The sequence below is a fragment of the Schistocerca piceifrons genome, chromosome 8 (assembly GCF_021461385.2).
Source record: "Schistocerca piceifrons isolate TAMUIC-IGC-003096 chromosome 8, iqSchPice1.1, whole genome shotgun sequence".
Lineage (NCBI taxonomy): Eukaryota > Metazoa > Arthropoda > Insecta > Orthoptera > Acrididae > Schistocerca > Schistocerca piceifrons.
The window spans coordinates 336,180,594-336,200,716 of NC_060145.1; the positions used below are offsets into that span (position 1 = coordinate 336,180,594).

The 20,123-nt window shown below is 37.2% G+C and overlaps 1 protein-coding gene across 1 annotated transcript; it reads left to right on the forward strand.

Annotated features, from left to right (window-relative positions):
- Nucleotides 1-28: 28 nt before the first annotated feature.
- On the forward strand, nucleotides 29-14,696 carry LOC124712019 (ATP synthase subunit delta, mitochondrial). Its single transcript, XM_047242310.1, has 4 exons — nucleotides 29-95; nucleotides 200-346; nucleotides 11,724-11,921; nucleotides 14,386-14,696. Exons 2-4 carry the CDS (start codon nucleotides 221-223, stop codon nucleotides 14,551-14,553), a joined length of 492 nt encoding a protein of 163 aa, XP_047098266.1. The 5' UTR covers nucleotides 29-95; nucleotides 200-220; the 3' UTR covers nucleotides 14,554-14,696.
- Nucleotides 14,697-20,123: the final 5,427 nt, after the last annotated feature.

The window sequence follows — 20,123 nt, forward strand, 5'->3', positions numbered from 1 at the left end:
CAAAACTCTTCAACCATAGATGCTCTATTATCTAAGGCTGACCTTCGGGTAAGAATCTTTGACTTGACCTGAAGGGTCTACTTGCCTGATTTCTGGTTTGTAAATTAAAAGTGGCGAATTGTGCTATAATTCCTCCTTACAAGGTCTGTGAATTATATGCATTTGTGTCTGCGTGTAATGTTCTATCAATTATTTCCAGCCATTGAATCAACGAAGAAATATGGCTGCAATTAGTCGCTCATTTCGGCCTGCTAGCAGACTGTTGTCCCGCACAGCACCCTTAATATCATCATCATCTAGAGGATATGCCGATGAAATGTCATTTACGTTCGCTGCATCAAACCAGGTAACTTTTTAAAGTATGTAGACACAATAAATTTTAAGTATTCAAATTGATTTCATGCAGCACCAAGGAAAAAGATAAGTATAAAGATAATCGCAAGAAAATGAAAATTAATGTTTTCTGCGGAACTAGAAGCATGTCCTTTTCCCTGTTCAGAATTGTTTAGTAGATACCGCCATACGCGTCCATTATTGCTCCTTGTAGGGCACAATGATGCAGTTAAATTTCAGCACTCAAACGTTGCATCCAAAATGCACATTTATTTGTTTCGGGGAAGAAGACTATAGAGCGTATTAATTTACAGCTACCAACAGAATTACCCATTTCACCGCCATAGGGAATAAGAGTGGCCCCTTTTATGTTTTTGTAGAATATCTCTTGCATATGCAGATTTTGTTCGTGAATTTTATTATTTGCCTTATTTCTACACAAACACTGACAGTGAACAGTGTGTTATATTTTTTATGAGATAGTAGAAAAAATGGAAGGGTTCAATGTTACCCCTTGATGTCGGGTAACATAGATTGACCCCTCAAATTTGTTTTTATTATAATCATGTGCACAATGATCCTGGGATAAATATTAATGTAGTGCCGTATGAGTATAACCTTGTAAAGGGATCTCAATGATCCCCATTGAAAACTGGATGTCAATTGTTGATAAGCTAGGCATCAGTGAAAAACACATTTGTTTCCATGAATATAATTATCACTCCCTTATTTAAAACCACTGGAAAAAACTTTTAGTAAAATCCTTGCTGGAAATTTATACAGAATTCTTTGCCTGTCAGCCTGTGGGTGGGTTTCACCCATCAGCATGCCAATCACATAACAGAATGGGACCATAATGTACGATGTTCTTTTGGAACAAATGTAGTTTTCATTGAGTCAGTGAAGTGAAGCCGTATTACTTCAACTACCTTTTCCTATATTACAACTTTTTGAATAACACACAGTGAAAAGGGTGCTTTCCAATTTTATCCCCAATTACATCATAACAAAGTCATTTGGAAAAAGATACTGCCACTTGCACTTAGTGAGCAGCAAATCTTCAACAGGATTATCTGGAGGATCAGAATCACTATCATCAGTTTCCAGAGTCTCTGGCAATTTCATTACATCAAGCTATTCTTCTTACCAATAATTATCGCATTTTCAGAAGAGATTTTTCTTGGCCTTTGGAAGTTCATTAACTGTGAACGAGTTGGAACATCTAGGAAAACAATAGTTTGTATTATATGTACCTGCACACAATTTGAGCTTTTTGTGTAGCGCAACCGCATTTTCATTTGATCTTTGTAATGATTCTGGACCAATGTTCAATGCACGAACAGCTAAAACAGGTTTACCAGGGGGTCACAACTGCGTGGGGTAGACGTGTGTGTGTGTGTGTGTGTGTGTGTGTGTGTGTGTGTGTGTGTGTGTGTGTGTGTGTGTGTCAAGCCTAGGGTCCGATGATCTCAGCAGTTTGCTCCCATAGGAACTTACCACCACCAGGGGTCAGATAAATTTTCTTTCTTTTTGTGTTTGAAGGACTATTGGTTTTTCTTTTCACATAGACTTTAAATAAGAAACCGGTGATTCAGCTACAGCTTCCTTCTCTTCCATAATCTGTTCACCTGGGGTTTAGGGAGTACAGCTTCTTTTTAATTAACAAGATCACTTCTTCCAATGCTTCCCTAATGACGTCTAAGTACTCTGTTGCACCTTGGAGACCTTTGGTAAGTTTTAGGCAATGCAGTTCTTTTTTTAGTTATGACTTTACTTAATTCTTTAGCTTCACTATGTAATAAAGTTAGTCTGTCGTGTCCATTCTTAAAGCACAAACCCAGTCTCAAACTTCTCTAGAAACAGAATGCTTATAACAACAAACTGTACGGGACTAACTATTAATTTAAATTCATTGCTGCCAGAGTCTTAATTTGTAAACAATGATTATAAATTAAACTGTTTTACACCCTATGTAGGCGTGTGTGCTAATGGACAATATTTAGGGGGTCAGTGTTACCCTTTTATAAATAAATTTAAGTTTTTTATTGTTAAAATTGTCTGTACTGTTCACAAGGTCAGACAGCTGCATTAAAATGTGTGAATTTGAACATATAAGATGATATGTGGGGTTTACTTTAAAAAGATGTTAACTATAATATTTTTCAAAATGTTAGTGTGTGAATTCAAATCAACAAATTCCGTTGTATTGATTGATAATTTTTATTTCAAGATGATATGTAAATTTATCTGGAAATGGAAGAAAAGGGTGAAATTGACCTCAGGGTCATGAGAACTCATTACATCAGAATAGGAGGTAAAACTGACAGGTTTTATGCAATAAGAGACATTTTTGAGACCATTTTGAATGCACACATGAATAATTACAGCTGTAAAGGTGCATCCACATGATGCCTTTTTTGTGTTCAACTTGCATATGTACATATATTTCAGATGATGCAACTGTGCATCTGCTTTTGTGCATGTCTCATTTCGTGGAAATGGAGGCCATGTGTGAAGTGCATTGCTACCTGCCTACAGTTGGAATCTTTATGCTTTTTAGCAGACAACAGGTAGCTGAGGCCCATGTGTGTTCGATGTGTAGCATGTTGAGGTTATGTTGTGAAGCAAATTGTGAGCAATAATGTCTGTTGATTCATAAGGAAGCATAGAAGAATGCTTAAGCTTTTTTAGATATTTACAAACAAAAAAGTCATATGGAGTGGCTCTTCTGAAGATTGAGTAAAAATTAGAGATCTGTTGTCCTGAGCATAAAGTATTATAGAAAAGGTCTCCAATTGAATTTTTCTGAAATGCAAGATATCATAAATTTATAAGTAGAAAAACTGAGAAAAAAAATTTACAAAAATTGTAAGAGTATATGAAAACAGTAGCAAATATTTATGCTCTGGCAACTTAAAAGCTCAACAATTGGGGAGCCTGACAGTTGAATGAAAGAAGTGATGGGATATGTTTAGCTCCTCAAAAAACTACTAAAATTAAAATAAAGTACATTGATGATGCAAAAAATGCAAAATTGAAAAATACAATGCCTGTTCTAGTTGATTCGGACACCAATGAAATTCCCAAATTTGTCGAGTACAAGAATGTTTATCTACATGACTAAGATTCTCCCTTCAATATTTCTCACTTTCAGGAATAATCACTGAAATACTTTGTTTTGAAATGAGAATAAATACTTCAAACTGGTATGTCACCATTTACTAGCTAATGAAATTTTATTGCCAGCTATATCGCTGCAGTTTTCCAAGCAGAAACTCTAAACTCTCGCTGTGATCTACTTCGAAATTTGCAGACATAAAATTGTCACTTCGTATTTCTTATACCTCTGTTACTTCTTTACCTACAGCCTATTTGGTGTTTTCTTTTTCTGTTGCCTTTTCATTACAATAAAGTTAGCACACAGTTTCAACCAAAGAAGGGGATTCATAGCATGTTGCTTGCACAGTGAGCCAATGTATTGACGTGAGAACACGTACATGTAAATGCATTCTTTCCACAGACCTTTGTGCGTGCAGTTTTATTCTTGTGCATCTGCAGTTGCACAAAGTGCAAGAGGCATCTGATGGATGTAATTTAATGAGTACATAACTGTTGATGTAAGACTGGCAACTGCCAATTTTGAGTATATACGATATAGAAAACAGGGGAGTATGGAAAAAAAAACATTGGTATGTCCAGGTGCTAAAAATCGATATGTATGCAATCTAAAATTATATACAGGCATGGACAACCAGAGAGAAGTAAATCAAGGGCAATGTGGTGTGTTGGATATGGTTTTCAGTCTGAAAGGGGAATCGCTACAGATAACTTTTTACTTCTATAGTGCTAGTTGAAAAATTGTTGGATTACAACTTAACATCAGTTGGAACTCTTAGAGCAAACAAGAGAAATAAGTGTTTTTGCATAGTATAACAAGAGGAAAAATCTTCGTTATTTGGATTTACAGAAAAGATGACCATTGTCTCACATGTTCCAAAGAAAAAGAAGTGGTGTTTTCATTTCAGCCCATCACCAAAAGGAGTCTGAGAAGAAGAAGAAGAAGAAAACAGCTGCCATAATTTCTCACTAAAATGGGACTAAAGGGGTAGTAGATGGATGATATGATGACAAAACAATACAGCTCTGTACATACAACAAATCATTAGCTGTACTGAATATTCATGGAAACATCACCGCTCTAAATGTGTATATTCTGTGGTCACAAAAATATCCAGACTGGCAGAAAGATTCCAGGAGCAGGCATTTCCTTCAGGTTAGCGAAACTGTACTTGGGAGAATGAGCAAGAAATCTCCCTGGACCATGTACAGCATTTGTAAAAGCTTTTTAAGCTATTGGAATTGAAGTAAAGAAGACACATTCAGTTGGAAGTAAGAATTAGAGTTGTATCTGAGAAATGAAGACCGTAAAATTAGATTTACTAATAATGATTGCTTCAGATCTTTAATAAACGACCAGTTTAAATTAATAATTGACATTGTTAATTATTTTGAGTGTACAACCTATAATAGCAAAAAATTTCATAATGTTGACCCGGGGCAATTATATTACCCACCTTGGGAACTGGGCGGTGTAAAATAATCTCGGTAGCAGAAGGGTTAAGGCTAGTGCTAACACAAACTACACCTGTTGCCACTGAATAGATATTTGTGCTGTAAAGTATATCACTCACTACCAGTCATTGTTTGTGATAACGAAAATTTCAATTTAGTGAAACATGTGCAATGTGTCTAAAGAGTACTACACCCCCTATCCAGTAAACTCTAACTACTAGATTCTTTCATCATGTAGGGCCTAAACGTAATGTACATGATATAGGTACTGGCTCTCTCACCAGGTGAGGCAGTTCCATTTGCCTTGACATTCTATAGTAAGACTAAAGCCCTTGGTTGGTTGAAAGATGCTCTTAAAAGTGTGAGACATTGCAAGTGTGTGTGTGTGTGTGTGTGTGTGTGTGTGTGTGTGTGTGTGTGTGTGTGTGTAAGATGGGGGGGGGCAATGATTTGTTTATGGAAACAAGAAACTTAAAATGTCTGCACAGGCTAGAAAATGTATACAGCAATGCTGCACAGTTAAATAAGAGATGTAATTACTCAATGAGCTTTAGTGTTATGAGCCTCCTTATGGGCTCTTCTTATATTTGTATGATTACACACTGTTTGTGCTAGCCTATATTCATTAAAAAAGACATCCTGTAGATCCTCTGGAAAACTTTTCATTAACTGTTCTTCCACTGCTTTTAGTACATAATTTCTGTTTTGGGATTGTTTTAAACTCACATGTAACATTATATTTAAGTTTATCTCCACCATCCCCCCTCCTCCTCCCACAGTTGGCTATCATAAAGCATACTACTAATGCGTCGTCGTCATGTTCAGTCCAAAGACTCGTTTGATGCAGCTCTTCATGCTACTGCATCCTGGGCAAGCCTCATCATCTCCAGATAACTACTGCAACTTACATTCTTCTGAATTTGGATACTTTATTTATCTCTTGGCCTCACTCTAAAAGTTTTATCCTTCACAATTCCAACCAATACTAAATTGGTTATCCCTTGATGTCTCAGAATGGGTCGTGTCAACCGATCCCTTCTTCTAGTCAGGGTGTACCACAATTTTTTTCCCCTCAATTCTGTTCAGTACTCCTTCATTAGTTACATGACTTACCCATATAATTGTCAGTATTCTCCTGTAGAACCACATTTGAAAAGTGTCAATTCTATTCTTGCTTAAACTGTTTACCGTCATTGTTTCACTTTCATACCTGGCTACTTTACAGATAAAAGCTTTCTGAAAAGACTTCCTGACTCTTAAATTCATATTCAGTGTTAAAAAATTTCTCTTCTCCAGAGACACTTTCATTGGCATTGCCAGTCTATATTTTAACTCCTCTCTACTTTTACCATCATCCATTATTCTACTTACCAAATAAATAATCTCATTTACTAATTCACATGTCTCATTTCGTATTGTAATTCCCTCAGCGTCATCTGATTTAATCAGTTACCCACTCGTGGGTAACTGAAGGCATTAGGATCTCTAGTATTAGAAAGAGGAAACTGCGTATGGAAGCAAAGAACAACCATGATGTCGAGTTTGTCAGCTATGTAAACAAATACAAAAGAATATTTGGTAGAGTAGTTAAACAGGCAAAACAAATGGCAAACAGTAAATACATACCAGATGCCACAAATAAATCAAAAGCTGTATGGCAGATTATCAGGGCTGAAATAGGTGCTGAAAAAGACAAATTTTTAGTCATAAATTAGAAATAGATGTGGAAATGATTACAAACTCCAGACATATTTACGAAGAATTTAACAGGTATTTCATAAATTCTAACAAAATTGACAATCTCCCTCCACCACACAAGTCCCAATGTAATGTGGCCCAGATCAGTAGAATTCAAATTCACCCATGTATCCTGCTAAGAAGTGGCTAATATTATAAAATCCCTAAAAAATTTCAAATCTGTGGGCTGGGATGAAGTCAAACAAAAATAATAAAGGCAGGATGTCATAATATTGCACCCCAACTCTGTCACATAATAAATAAATCGTTTTATGAGGGCTGCTTTCCGGACAGGCTGAAGTATGTGGAAGTTCGACCTAAATACAGAAAGGGCAGACAACAGGAATAGGAAATTTTTGCCCAGTATCAATACTACCAATTATTTCTAAAATATTTGAGCAAGTAGTGTGTAACTAACTAGAAAAATATAATAAAAAACATAATTTTATTCTTATTAATCAGTATGAATTTAGGAAGGGCCGAAGCACTGTGCATGCTACTAATGAACTAATCTCTAAAATAAGCAAATGCCTCGATAACAGGGAGAGCGTATCCATTATGTTCTGCGACCTCAATAAGGCATTTGATATGGTAAACCATAAGCAGCTGCTCCTTAAATTAGCTCCTTATGGCTTCCATGAAAAATCTTTAAGTTAGTTCACAAAAATAGGAAACAGAGGGTAGTTTTACAACATAAGGGTGAGAAGGCTTGCTCTAGTTGGAAGGGAATGTAAGCAGGTGTTCCCTAGGGGTCCATACTAGGCCCATTACTATTTCTATATTATATAAATGACATTCCAGGTAAGGTAACTTCGGATACAATTCTGTATGGAGATGACTCAGTAGCAGTAGTTTGCTGCAAAAACACTTAAGAATTAGCACAGAAAACGAAATTCTCTTCAAAGACTACAAAATTGGATAAATAGTAATGCTATTAAACTCAATCTAACAAAAACACAAATTGTACACTTCAAACTAACTGTTGAATATATAACACTGTTAAGTTATGAAGGCATAGAAATGATAACTGCAGAATCTGTTAAATTTCTGGGAGTGGCCATAAACAAAAACCTGTCATGGACTGTTCATGTGGATTGCTTACTGGAGCGGTTAAATAGTTTTGTTTACGGAGTGGGGGTTCTAAATAAAGTAACTGACTTAGCTGTTAGGAAAATTGTGTATCGTGCATATTTTATATCAGTTGTAAGATACGACATAATTTTTTGGGGAGTTGAAGGGTGCCTTCTCACAGTGTTCAAGCTGCAGAAAAAAATTATCAGAGCTATGACTGTCTATTGTTTGTTCCAGTCATGCATTTGTAAGCCTTGACTACTGACATTTATCTTTCAGTTAGAAAACCCACCTCTTTTTTTTTTAGGGAAATTCTTTTACACATGGTTATGAAACAATGCACAAACAAGATTACATGTTACCTTGCCACAGACTAACATTTTTCAAAAATGGCTTTGAAGCTTAACAACAAGTGTGTTCAAAGTTGAAAGACTGCAAGCTAGAACCCACAGGTGTAAACATTGAAAAATAATTAAAAAGCAAATGCTTCTACAATGTGGATGATCTTATAAAATGAGGAAGACAAGTTAGGTGATATTACATTTGTTTTGTTTTCCTGTCTCTTCTAAATTATGTTCTATGTGTATGCTTATGTTCCCTTTTAATGGAGGTATGTGTTCTTTTTATGTGTGTCCATACTTATAAACTATGTATCTAAATATCTAGATATATACATATATACTACTTTTATGAAAATACGTGCTCTTTCAAGTATGTCCATATTTATAAACTAGAGAAACAAACATGAAAAATACTTCAAACGAATGATTTTAAACCACTGTGGAAATTAAAAGAAATTGGAGGAAATCTAACATGTAATTATCTTTTTATGTTGTAATGTGCCTCTGGAAGCATCTATAAGCTTTGTTTTAATGTATCTTGTTCTGAGGTAAACTTAGGTAGGCATTTTCACTGATGAATCACCAATGTTTCAATCAAATGATTGTATATAACATGACATATGACAAAGATTATTTTCTCTTCTACTGCCTTGTATAGACCCGTCCATATACTCCTTCCACTTGTCAGCTTTACTTTCTTTGCTTAGTACTGGTTTTCCATAAAAGTTCTTGATATCCATATAGCTGCTTCTCTTTCTCCAAGGTATCTTTAATTTTCCTATAAGCAGTGTATATCTGTCTGCTAGTGAAATACTCTATGATGCTATATATGATTACATTTGCCCTCTAGCCATTCCTGCTTAGCCATTTTGCATTTCCTGTCAGTCTCATTTTTTAGATGTTTGTATTCCCTTCTGCTTGGTTCGTTTGCTGTTTGATCCCCTCTGCTGTTTTCGCCGTTTCATCTCTCTTCTTTCCCTCATTCTAGTCAATCCTTGTCTAATGCTCCCTTTGAGACTCTTAAAGTCTCATCTCCTTAATTTCCTACCTTTCTGCAGTTTCTTTAGTTTAAATAAACAATACATTTTGGTTGGAGTCCACGTCTGCCCCTGGAAATGTCTTCCAGTTTCAATTCTGGCTCTGAAATCTTTCTTGCCATTATATAATCATTCTGAAACCTTCTGGTACCTCCAGATCTCTTCCAAGTATAAAACCTTCTTTCATGATTCTCAAACCAAGTGTTAGCTATGATAAAATTATGCTCTATGGCAAAACTCTATGTAGCGGCTTCCTCTTTCATTCCTTTCCCCCAGTCTACAATCACCTATAAGTTTTCCTTCTTTTCATACTATCGAATTCCAGTCTCCCATCACAATTAAATTGTCTCCCTCAACTAGATGAATAATTTCTTCAATCTTCATCTGCTGAAATGGTTGGCATAAGAACTTGTACTGCTGTGGTGGACGTTGCCCATGTCCAATTTGGCTGCAGTAATGCTTTACTATGCTGTTCATAGTACCTTACCCACATTTCAGTTTTCTGATTCATTATTAAATCTACTCCTGCTTTACTCCAATTTCTGCTTTACTCCAATTTGATTTTGTATTTGTAATGCTGTAATCAGCTGACCAGAAGTCCTGTTCCTCCTGTCACCAAACTTCACCAATTCTCACTGTATCTAACTTCAACCTCAGTACTTCCTTTTTTAAAGTCTCTAACCTATGTTCCTGCAGTCCTTATAATGCCAGTTTTTTCTTCTGAAGATGACATCTTCCTGAGTAATCTGTGGCCAGAGATCTGCATATGGTGTGTTAAAAGTAATTTTTTTTAATACTAGCTGATGTCTCTTTTTCGCTTGTGATGACACTTGGCATATGTTGCCACAAATACAGGGTCCAGCAATAAAACTTCCCGCATTTGACGGTGATGAGATGTAGTGAGGATACTGATGTGGAGTGTGTTTTCTTTGAAAGCGGTGTACGTGTCATTTTCAGTGTGCTCCATGGTATGGCTTGGTAAGGACTGTGCATTTGTTGTGGAGGAATTTATTTGTAATGGTGGTTCTTTGATTAGTACTCTGCAAGTGTTTCAGAGATGATTCGAACTTGGCTGACATGATCATGTCCCAGATACCAAAACTATTCAGCTGTGGGTATCAAAGGATTCAGCACTGAAAGGAAAAGCTACTGGCTGTCCTTGGACTGCAACAATACTGGAAAATGTGGCATGTGTAGTGTGTCGGTGCCACAATCACCAGTGCATTCAGCATTTAAACATGCAACTGCCCTGGGATTATCTGATAGGAGTGTAAGAAGAATTCTTCGTATAGAACTTCATATGCACCCCTTCAAAATGATGGTTACCCAGGAATTAAATGAAAGAGATTTTGAAACTCGCAGAGCTGCCTGTGAGGAAATTCTTAAGAACATTCCACCTGGCACTTTATTTCTTCGGATGAGGCCTCTTTCCACTTTTCAGGAACTGTAAACAAACAGAATTTCTACTACAGGGCTGCGGAAAACCCTCGTGAAATTCATCAGCGACCACTACACAGCACTCGTGTGACAGTTTGGTGTGCCATTGCTGAATGTTTTGTGTGGGGATTGTATTTTTTCAAAGAAGGTGGCCACACAGTAACAGTTAATTCAAACCGTTATTGTCGCATGCTAGAGACCTTCCTCCAACCTAGGCTAAAGAAGTTTATTGCAGATCATGAAGATCAAGAAGTGCAGTTCCAGCAAGACGGATCAACAACCTCTTGGTGTTCTATGAAATTGTTGTGCGAATTAGTTTCTGGTCTTCTTGCTTCTTTGCAAGAAGACATCGCATGGCCCTCAAGATCACCTGATTAATCGCCTTGATTTTTTTCTTTGGGCACATTTAAAGGCTCTAGTGTACAATCATCATCCCACAACACTGCAAGCACTTAAAAAGGCCATTACCCAAGAATTGGTAGCCACTCAAAGAGAAATGCCATGTGCCGTGTCTGCCATTGTGAAGGCTCTGGAAATCGCAAATTACAATGAACATGTAAATGTCATTGCTGGCATGGCAAAATGTAATATTTTGAAATGATTCACACTTCAAACTGTTGCTACATTGATAGTGGAATGTGTGATAAATTCCATCATGGTGACTGCATCTGGCATTCTGCATTGTTGAATAGAGTGCTGCTAAATGTAATGGTTTGGATAACATTGGGTGCAACATATTGTCTTCATATTAAGTGCAATCTGACAGAATCTGCAACATAGGCCTGAGGTAGGCTTTCTATCCAATGTACTGCCTACTCCACATTTTGGAAATAGCAGGAAAAGTCCTGGCCACATGTGAGGATCAATGCTCAGGTACTCTTCATAAGATGATTGGTGTCACTGCTTGTCTGGTCCATTTACCACACAAGCCCATTGAATATGTACATATGCATGTGTTCCTCAGATAAATATTTAGGCCTTCTGAGTATATACCATACTGATTAGAGGCTAAGCCTGTAGAACAGGAAGAGCTTTTCACTGTGGTGAATCATCTCTGTAATGCAGGTAATTTCTGTATAATCTTCAGTAAATTTTGATCATCATTGTCTCGACATTGAAGTTTTGGAAAACTTAAGTGTCATTCATATTCCAGTTATACATTAAACAATGTTATTCATTACGTTTTGTCCTACAGGTTTTTTATGAAAATGCGAGTGTACGTCAAGTAGATGTGCCATCATTCAGTGGTACATTTGGTATTCTACCACGCCATGTCCCTACTCTGGCTGTCCTGCAGCCAGGAATTGTTACAGTTTTTGAAAATGATGGAAGTAGTAAAAAGATATTTGTCTCCAGTGGCACTATAAGTATTAATGAGGATTCATCTGTTCAGGTAACATCAGCTACAAGGTATTCAATGTATTTTAAAAAGTTTGTTCCTTGAGTAACCAAAACCTTGTATGTGGAGTATGTAACTTAAGTGATTATATTTCATTTCTAGGATTAAGATTACAGACTATATGCACAATAACCATAAATATTTATAGGTGTAAGTGGGCAGAGTTCAACTGACAATGGACCAAAATGGCCAAGAAAAGTGTTATTTACGTAATTCAAAGTCAAGTTTTCTTTGACATTGCTATTGCAACAGCTGATGCAATACATATTTTGTAGGCCACAGCAATGCATTATCACCATATTGTTCAGGGTGTGTACGACCCGGGACAACCGGGATATCAGGGAATTTTTTCATCCGGGAAAAACCCGGGGAATTTTTTAGAACTCCAGGATATTTTTGTCTTAGTTTTCAGTTAATTTTTTGTAATTTTGACTGATAAGAAATAATACTCTAACAAAGGATATTACTGCATCTCGTTACTGCAAAGTAATACTGCAGCAATAAAACATAAACAAGAGAAAAAAAAACTAAAATAAAAGTTAAGTTGCAAAGGAAATGTACCATGTACACAACATAACACAGTGCTCATACAAGTGTCTGCCGGTAGAAAAATGTTTCAAAGGCTTTAGGAAAACTATGCAATGCTTCGTAACAACGCATTGCCTCCGATGAGCATGGCGTCAAAACTTTACATTAGATTCGTGTGAGCAGTTGCGAGCGGACCCATGTGCATGCGCAGTTGAGTCGCGCATGTACCTTCTCACACTTCTGGCTACAAAAGTGTGGCTGTTAGCTGTGTAAGCAAGCAGCAAGATGCTACCCGGCAAAATTTTACTGGCGTGCGTTAAGCTGCCATATTCTCTGGGAGCAAACCGGGGTATCTGCCTCGGTTGGCAATTTCAGTCAAGCATTAATCGCCTTGCAGAACAGTGAAGTTATTTTTGTCGGTTTGCTAAAGAAATATGGCTTTATTAATATTTTCTGCTGAGTCAGTCAGTTTATTTGAAACGAAGTGTTTAATTCCACACTATTGGCTGTTTTCAACTTGTAGCACGTATGGCATAATAAAAAAACAAATGAGACAGTACAGTACTGGTACTCCAAGAAAATTTCCAACCGAATCTGGACATAGGAATGTGCACTTTAAGCTGAACTATCTGTTTTAGTATGGTTCACGGAATTCTTCTAATGCCTTGTTTCTTTTATGATATAATGTAAGATCTTTTAATGTTTTATACGTACGAACAATACGGGCTTACTGCGTCATTGTAGCTGCGCAAGCGCGGTGACGCCTGTTATCTGGCGCTCTCTGGCAAGTACTGAAAAAAATGGTTCACGTGGCTTTGAGCACTATGGGACTTAACATCTGAGGTCATCAGTCCCCTAAAACGTAGAACTACTTAAACCTATCTAACCTAAGGACACCACACACATCCATGCCCGAGGCAGGATACGAACTTTAGACTGTAGCGGTCGCACAGTTGCAGACTGAAGCGCCTAGAACCTCGGTTGACTCTCATTTAAAAAGCAAGTATTTGAGTATGACCATATAGAAAAAATTTCGAGCCCAGAAGATCAGACATTTATCTTGGTATTAAAACTTTTACTGGCACATTTGTGTGATGTATCTTAAAGTGTAACTCGCAAAAAAAGATCAACATTATACGTGAAAGTTTAGCTTCTCTTGCAGCTTATTAATCGTAGAGATCAATATTATATGTGAAAGCTCTGCTTTTCTTGTAGCAACACTATGCATATTAATGTACACCATTAACTTTTCCTGTTCGTGTGCACGTGCTACTTAAGTCATAATGCTATTGGCTGACTACATCACGTGACATGAGCTATGACTGGCTTACAGAAGCGCATCACAATCTCGATTTCAATACTTTGGAGAGTAACATGCACTGTTTGGTGGAATTCGAATTTATACTTTCGTAATACAAAAATATGCAGCGTAAATGATCTTTTTTCTGAGTTTCGTTTTCAAAAGGGCTCAGAAATTCTACGCCAGTGTATGAGCCCATAACCATTCAAAGGATTGATAAGTTTTACAGTTCCAAGAAAAAGTATACTATTACTTAACACGAAAAAAGTGTATTTTGACCCAGGAGAGAGTGTGTGTTTTTAACTGGGAAATCCGGGCATTTTTCCTTGTCCTTGTATACATCCTGTTGTTTTATTCATTCCATGGAAGTTTAGTACTTCTGAATGTTCTAAATAATGAACTAAGGCAATATTTATTCTGGAGAGTTCAGAGAAAGCATTGCTGATTCTTACCTTCCTGGAAATTTCTTTAAAGCTATGCATATATTGTATGTCAAACCAGTTAGCAATGTTCCATATAGGTGGTGTTAAATGTTTTACAAAACAGTTATAGTCTTGTGGTCCTTTTGTTAGTTTGGTAATGCACGATATTGCTTTGTTTCCTTTATTACACCATGAAAATTTCTTATAGGTCCTGGCAGAAGAGGCTCACCCAGTAGAGAATTTGGACCCTAGTGCCATTCGTGATATTGTAACGAAAGCACAGTCAGAACTATCAGCAGCGGCAGATGATCGTGCCAAAGCAGAAGCAGCGATTGCGGTTGAAGTTGCAGAAGCATTGTCAAAGGCTGTCAGTTAGATATACATGAATGCAGTACAAAGGACTGTAGCTGAATATTATTTGTTTAGGTTTCTTGTACATGAATCAGTGTAACATTGTATGTGGACGCCACATGTACTTCCTGAAAAATGTTAATAATAAAAAGTTGTCACTCTTGTCAAGGTTGCTGCTGTACAGTGTACAAATTTTCCAACCCAAAATGGCTGCCTTGGGCAAAATTAGTGCAGTTCATTGTGAAAAATTAATTTCAGTTTTACCAAATAATATCTGCAATAAGCTAGTTGTCAGGGCAGTCACTTGTCTGTTTTGTCATGTCAGTTTTTATACATACATGATCATTCATTCTTCAGTAATTGCCCAAAGTTTATTGTTAATAAAGTGAAAATTATATTCTGTGAAAAAAGTAAGTTTCATATTGTTACTGGCCATTGCAGAGTAACATACAGGATTGTAATTTATATTCAAACTTGAACTGTAATAGCAAAATCTGTAGCAGGAGATACTATTGCTATGCATTTGAAAAATGCTTCTTACTAACAGGTGCCCTTGCACGTATGAACTACGGAGACAGTGTGCTGTAAATGGCCAAGATGTGAGCTTCAGCTTTGTTAAAAATGAGCATTTTTAATATGCAGTTTGTTACGTAAAAGTCTACAGCTTAATTTTCAACATAATTTGAATGTTTTTGATGTGTTCATTCACGTCAACTGAGTAAAAGGCAATTAGGCTGGTAGCAGCTACAGCAGAGCCTCACACCTGATGCTGTGGCCTGTTGGTGAAAAGTAACATCACTTTGCTTGTAGCAGTTGACAAAAGTGCAGGATGAAGTGGGAACCACTAGGTGCTAAATCCAGGCTATATACAGAGTGGAAGTTGTTCACAGCTGTGTGTGATACCTCTTATTTCTGAAGCCATGTCTGGATGGGCATTTTCATGAATAGAAAAAGCCTTTACTGAGGATGCAGTTTAGCTAGTATTGTAACATCAGCTGCATGTCCTTAAATACAATGCATGTGATTTTTTTATACTAAAATTGTGTGCTTTAACTGAATGCCTCCATTCTACTTCTACTCTCCGCAAAACATTGTGAGGTGCATGGCAGAGGGTACGTCCTGTTGCACCAGTTATTAGGGTTTCTTTCTGTTCCATTTGTGTATGCAGTGGGGGGGGGGGGGGGGGGATGATGATTGAATGCCTGTGTGCTTGCAATTATTGTAATCTTATCCTCATGATCCCTACTGTGTTGCATATTCCTAGGGCAATAATTTAAAGCCAGTTTTTGAAACTTTGTTAATAAACTTTCTTGAAATAGTTTCTTTCTTCATGGTTGCCAAAGGTTCTTAAAATCGGGGAACTTCAAGTTAGGCAAATTTGAAAAATAAAAAAAACACTGGAAAAATCTTGTTTTTCATCTCAGTAGATGACATGGTTTCTGTACTGAGGTGTCATGCATTGTCACTGACTGGGTGCAGCTGAGTACATGCACTGCTTCTCCCCTTCCTACCACTCCTCTTAGCTTGCAGTAGGTGCTGCCACCACTTCTTGCCATTAGCCAACAAGACGGAGGGAGGCATGAGGAGTGCTTTGTTTGGACCTGATTCTCAGACTATGTAGACGCAACAGCTGGAGATGGTCATGTGTGCATGAGTTGTCTGACAAAAGCTACGGCTGAAAATTTTGTCTTTTCTATGGGCCTGTCTGCAGCTAAGCAATCATCTTTATGGTGAGTTGCTACCTATCATTATCTCAGAGTACTTGAACAAGTTATCAGTTGCACGAACTGATCACCATGGTCTCACTAAATCAACATGCTGTCTGTGGCTCATGAATAGCTGGCCACATGAGTGGATTTCCACGACTGGCCAAAACCAGAGGCTGTTTCTAAGGGCATTTGTAATGGATCGAGCCTGCTGATCTGAAGCTATTCAGTTCCCACTAATGTGCAGGCCCTGCCCGCAGGCTGGATCTGTGTGTGGCATAATGCACTGGATTTTCATAGTTTATTCATGGACCCAGGACTGTCATGCTCCTCAGCAGGCCAGAGGCCATGGATTTCAGGAATTGCAACTGTCTCGCCCCAAGTACATTGTGGTGTTTTATAGACATTTTATTTATTCTAACTCATTTTGCCACTTCAGAAGTAGTTTATATTTTAGAAAGTATGGACGACAAGAAGAAAATCCAGTCACTGGCAGTTTGCACACTATGTACTCACATATTTCTTGAAACAAAAATCACAATACCTGTAAAATATGATACAACACAGTGGGTAATAAACAATGAACATAGTAGAACCAACATTTTATTGGTGGTTGCTTAGTGTTGGTTTACACAAGTCTTCCCTCCCTTAAACACTTCTTTCAAGAAGCCTACTTTTTCCTGAAGTTATTAATGAAATCGGTGAAGGTATTTTAAATGCCTTGCGACTCCAAGGAAAATCGTATTTTTGTCAACAAATGTTTTATCAAAATAAAATGTCAGTGGTCTTCATGAAAAACACACATACCATTTGGCTTGCTCTCTCCATCTAAAAACAGTTCATAACAAAAGCTGTTGATGTTAGTACTTAAGATTTTTGCTCACATCGGGAAACATCATCTGCTTGCAAGTTTTTTTGGCTATTTCCTCGTTGGCACTATTGTTTGTTGAACCATAGCTGCAAAGACAAATTGTCAACTTACGTCTCAACTCACCTTTGAGATCTCAAAATTTGTCAGAGAAAAATGCTAAAATTCGTTTGGAAATATCATGGAACTTCATATGGGGAAACTTTGGCAACCCTGATCTTAGTCTTCCAGTTTTTCCTTCAATATCTCTGTGACACACTCCCACAGATAAAAAAAACTGAGCACTTGTTTGTGTGTTAAATATACCCTGTTAGTCCTATCTGGTATGGGTCCCACACTCTTTGAGCAATGTTCTAAATCCAGTTGTAAGAAATCTCCTTTGTAGATGGATTGCACTTCACCAGTATTCTATCAATAAACCAAAGTCTACCAACTGCTTTACCCACAACTGAACCTATGTGATCATTCCATTTCATATCCCAACGAAGTGTTACTCAGATGAGAGTTTTGTGAAGTGCAAAATTTTACATTTCTGAACATTTAAAGCAAATTGCCAATCTCTGTACCACTTTTAAATCTTTTCAAGACAACTCAATATTTATGCATTTTTTTTCAGATAGTGCTTAATTATAGATAACTGCACCATTTGCAAAAGCTTGATTTTACTGTTAATATTGTCTGCAAGGTCATAAATATACAAAATGAGCAGCAAGGGTCCCAAAACACTTCCCTGAGGCACATCTGAAGTTACTTCTACAGCTGACAATGACTCTCCATCTAAGTTAACATGGGATGAGAAGTTCCGCCTTATGCAAGACACCTTTTTTCTTTTTGTTTCACCCATACATGTTTCAGCACTTTTGTGCTATCGTCAGTGGGCTCTATTTTTATTTTTAACTGTAAATTTGTTGTTAACATATTAACATCTGCGTCGTTTACAAAATTATGTGAAGGTTGCATTTATAACTTAATTGGCGAAAAGTAACATACCTTACATGATGTTATTGTCCTCTTGGTTTGGTAGCTGTTTTGCTACACAATTTACAACTTATCATTTGCAAACAGCAAAACGTAATTTATTTTCTGTTTGTTATGCATTTACGAACGGAAATAAGACTGTATCACGTTTTCTTTCTGTAACTTACAGTTTTGAAGTTGTGGTATGTTTTCCTGTGTTGCTGGCGAAGTAAATAGGCTTACTTCTTTGCCTGTGTTCGCGTGGCAATGCAGTTTTTCTGATTACTCAAAACATAGGCGGAGTTTTCGTTGCCATTACGTGTTGTTGTGGCTGTGTGGCATTCATTTGTTTCGTAGCATGTTCTGCTGGGTGAGGCGCGTGAGTTTGAATTGTATTTGGTGTTAGTGGTGTGTGGTTTATGTGGGTTTGTGTCTGTGTGATGAGTACTGGGGCAGAGAGAGAGAGAGAGAGAGTAAAAAAGAAAAGAGAGAGAGAGAGAGAGAGAGAGAGAGTAAGAAAGAAAAGAGAGAGAGAGAGGATTTGTGTGTGTGTGTGTGTGTGTGTGTGTGTGTGTGTGTGTGTGTGTGTGTGTTGCACAGTGATGTGTATTCATTGAGTACTTTCTTTCCTTGGGCTATTGATTTTTGGATGTGATAGTCTTATTTCCGTTCGTAAATGCATAACAAACAGAAAATAAATTACGTTTTGCTGTTTGCAGATGACAAGTTGTATATTGTGTAGCAAAACAGCTACCAAAACAAGAGGACAATAACATCATGTAAGGTATGTTACTTTTTGCCAATTAAGTTATAAATGCAACCTTTACATAATTTTGTAAACGACGCAAATGTTAATATGTTAACAACAAATTTACAGTTAAAAATAAAAATAGAACCCACTGACGATAGTACAAAAGTGCTGAAACATGTATGGGTGAAACAAAAAGAAAAAAGGTGTCTTGCATAAGGCGGAACTTCATCCCATTTTCTTAGCAAGCACGGAGACGACAAGAAGTGCACCACAATATGATAATAAGATAACATGTTGTGTCCTCCCCACAAAAAGTCCTCAATCCAGTCACAAATTTCACTTGATACCCCATATGATCATACTTTCAACAATAAGCATAGGTACGGTACATAGTCAAACACTTTTCAGCAGTGAAGAAATACTGCACCTACTGATTGTCTTGATCAAAAGCTTTCGGTACGTCATGTGAGAAAAGTGAGTTTTATATGATTGACTTTTTGAAATCCATGTTGGTTGGCATTGAGATGGTCATTCTGTTCAAGATACCTCATTAGGTTTTAGCTCAGAATATGTTCCAAGATTCCACAACAAATCTATGTCAAGGATATTGGACAGTAGTTTTGTCACACTTGCTGTCCTTTTTTGGTGTGATCTGTGTTGATCTACTTTAAACTATACTTAGAATAGGGGCTAACTCAGCTGCAAATTCAGTATAGAATCTGACAGGGATCCTATTGGGACCTGGAGCTTTGTTGAATTTCAATGATTTCAGCTGTTTCTCAACACATCTAACAATACATTTTTCATTCATCTTTTCAATGGTACAGGGTCTTGATTAGGCAATTCTCCTGCTTTCCCTTTGCAAAGAAACATTTGATAATGGAGTCAAGCATTTCCTCTTTTGCTTTCCTGTCCTCAATTTCAGTTCCTGTGTCATTCGCTGTGGACTGCACAGTAACTTTGGTGCTGCTAGAGGCCTTTTCATTTGACAATATTCTTCTGGTGTGTGTTTTTCTTTAGTGACTGTACCACAGGTTTCCTCCCAGCATTACTTTCAAGTTTCTCATTGACTTATGACAACACTTTTATTGAACATACATATCTTCTTGTTTTCAATCACTGTTGCCATAACTGCGTGATGTTTGCTGATACCTGTTTGGATGTGGAGATCTTCAGACACATCAGGTATATTTTTTGCCATTAGATCCAATATATTTCCGTCATGAATGAGGTTCCTAACTATGTGTTCTAAAGAATGCATTTAGTAATGTTTCACCCCCATGTCTTTATCATGCCCACCACTAACAAAACTG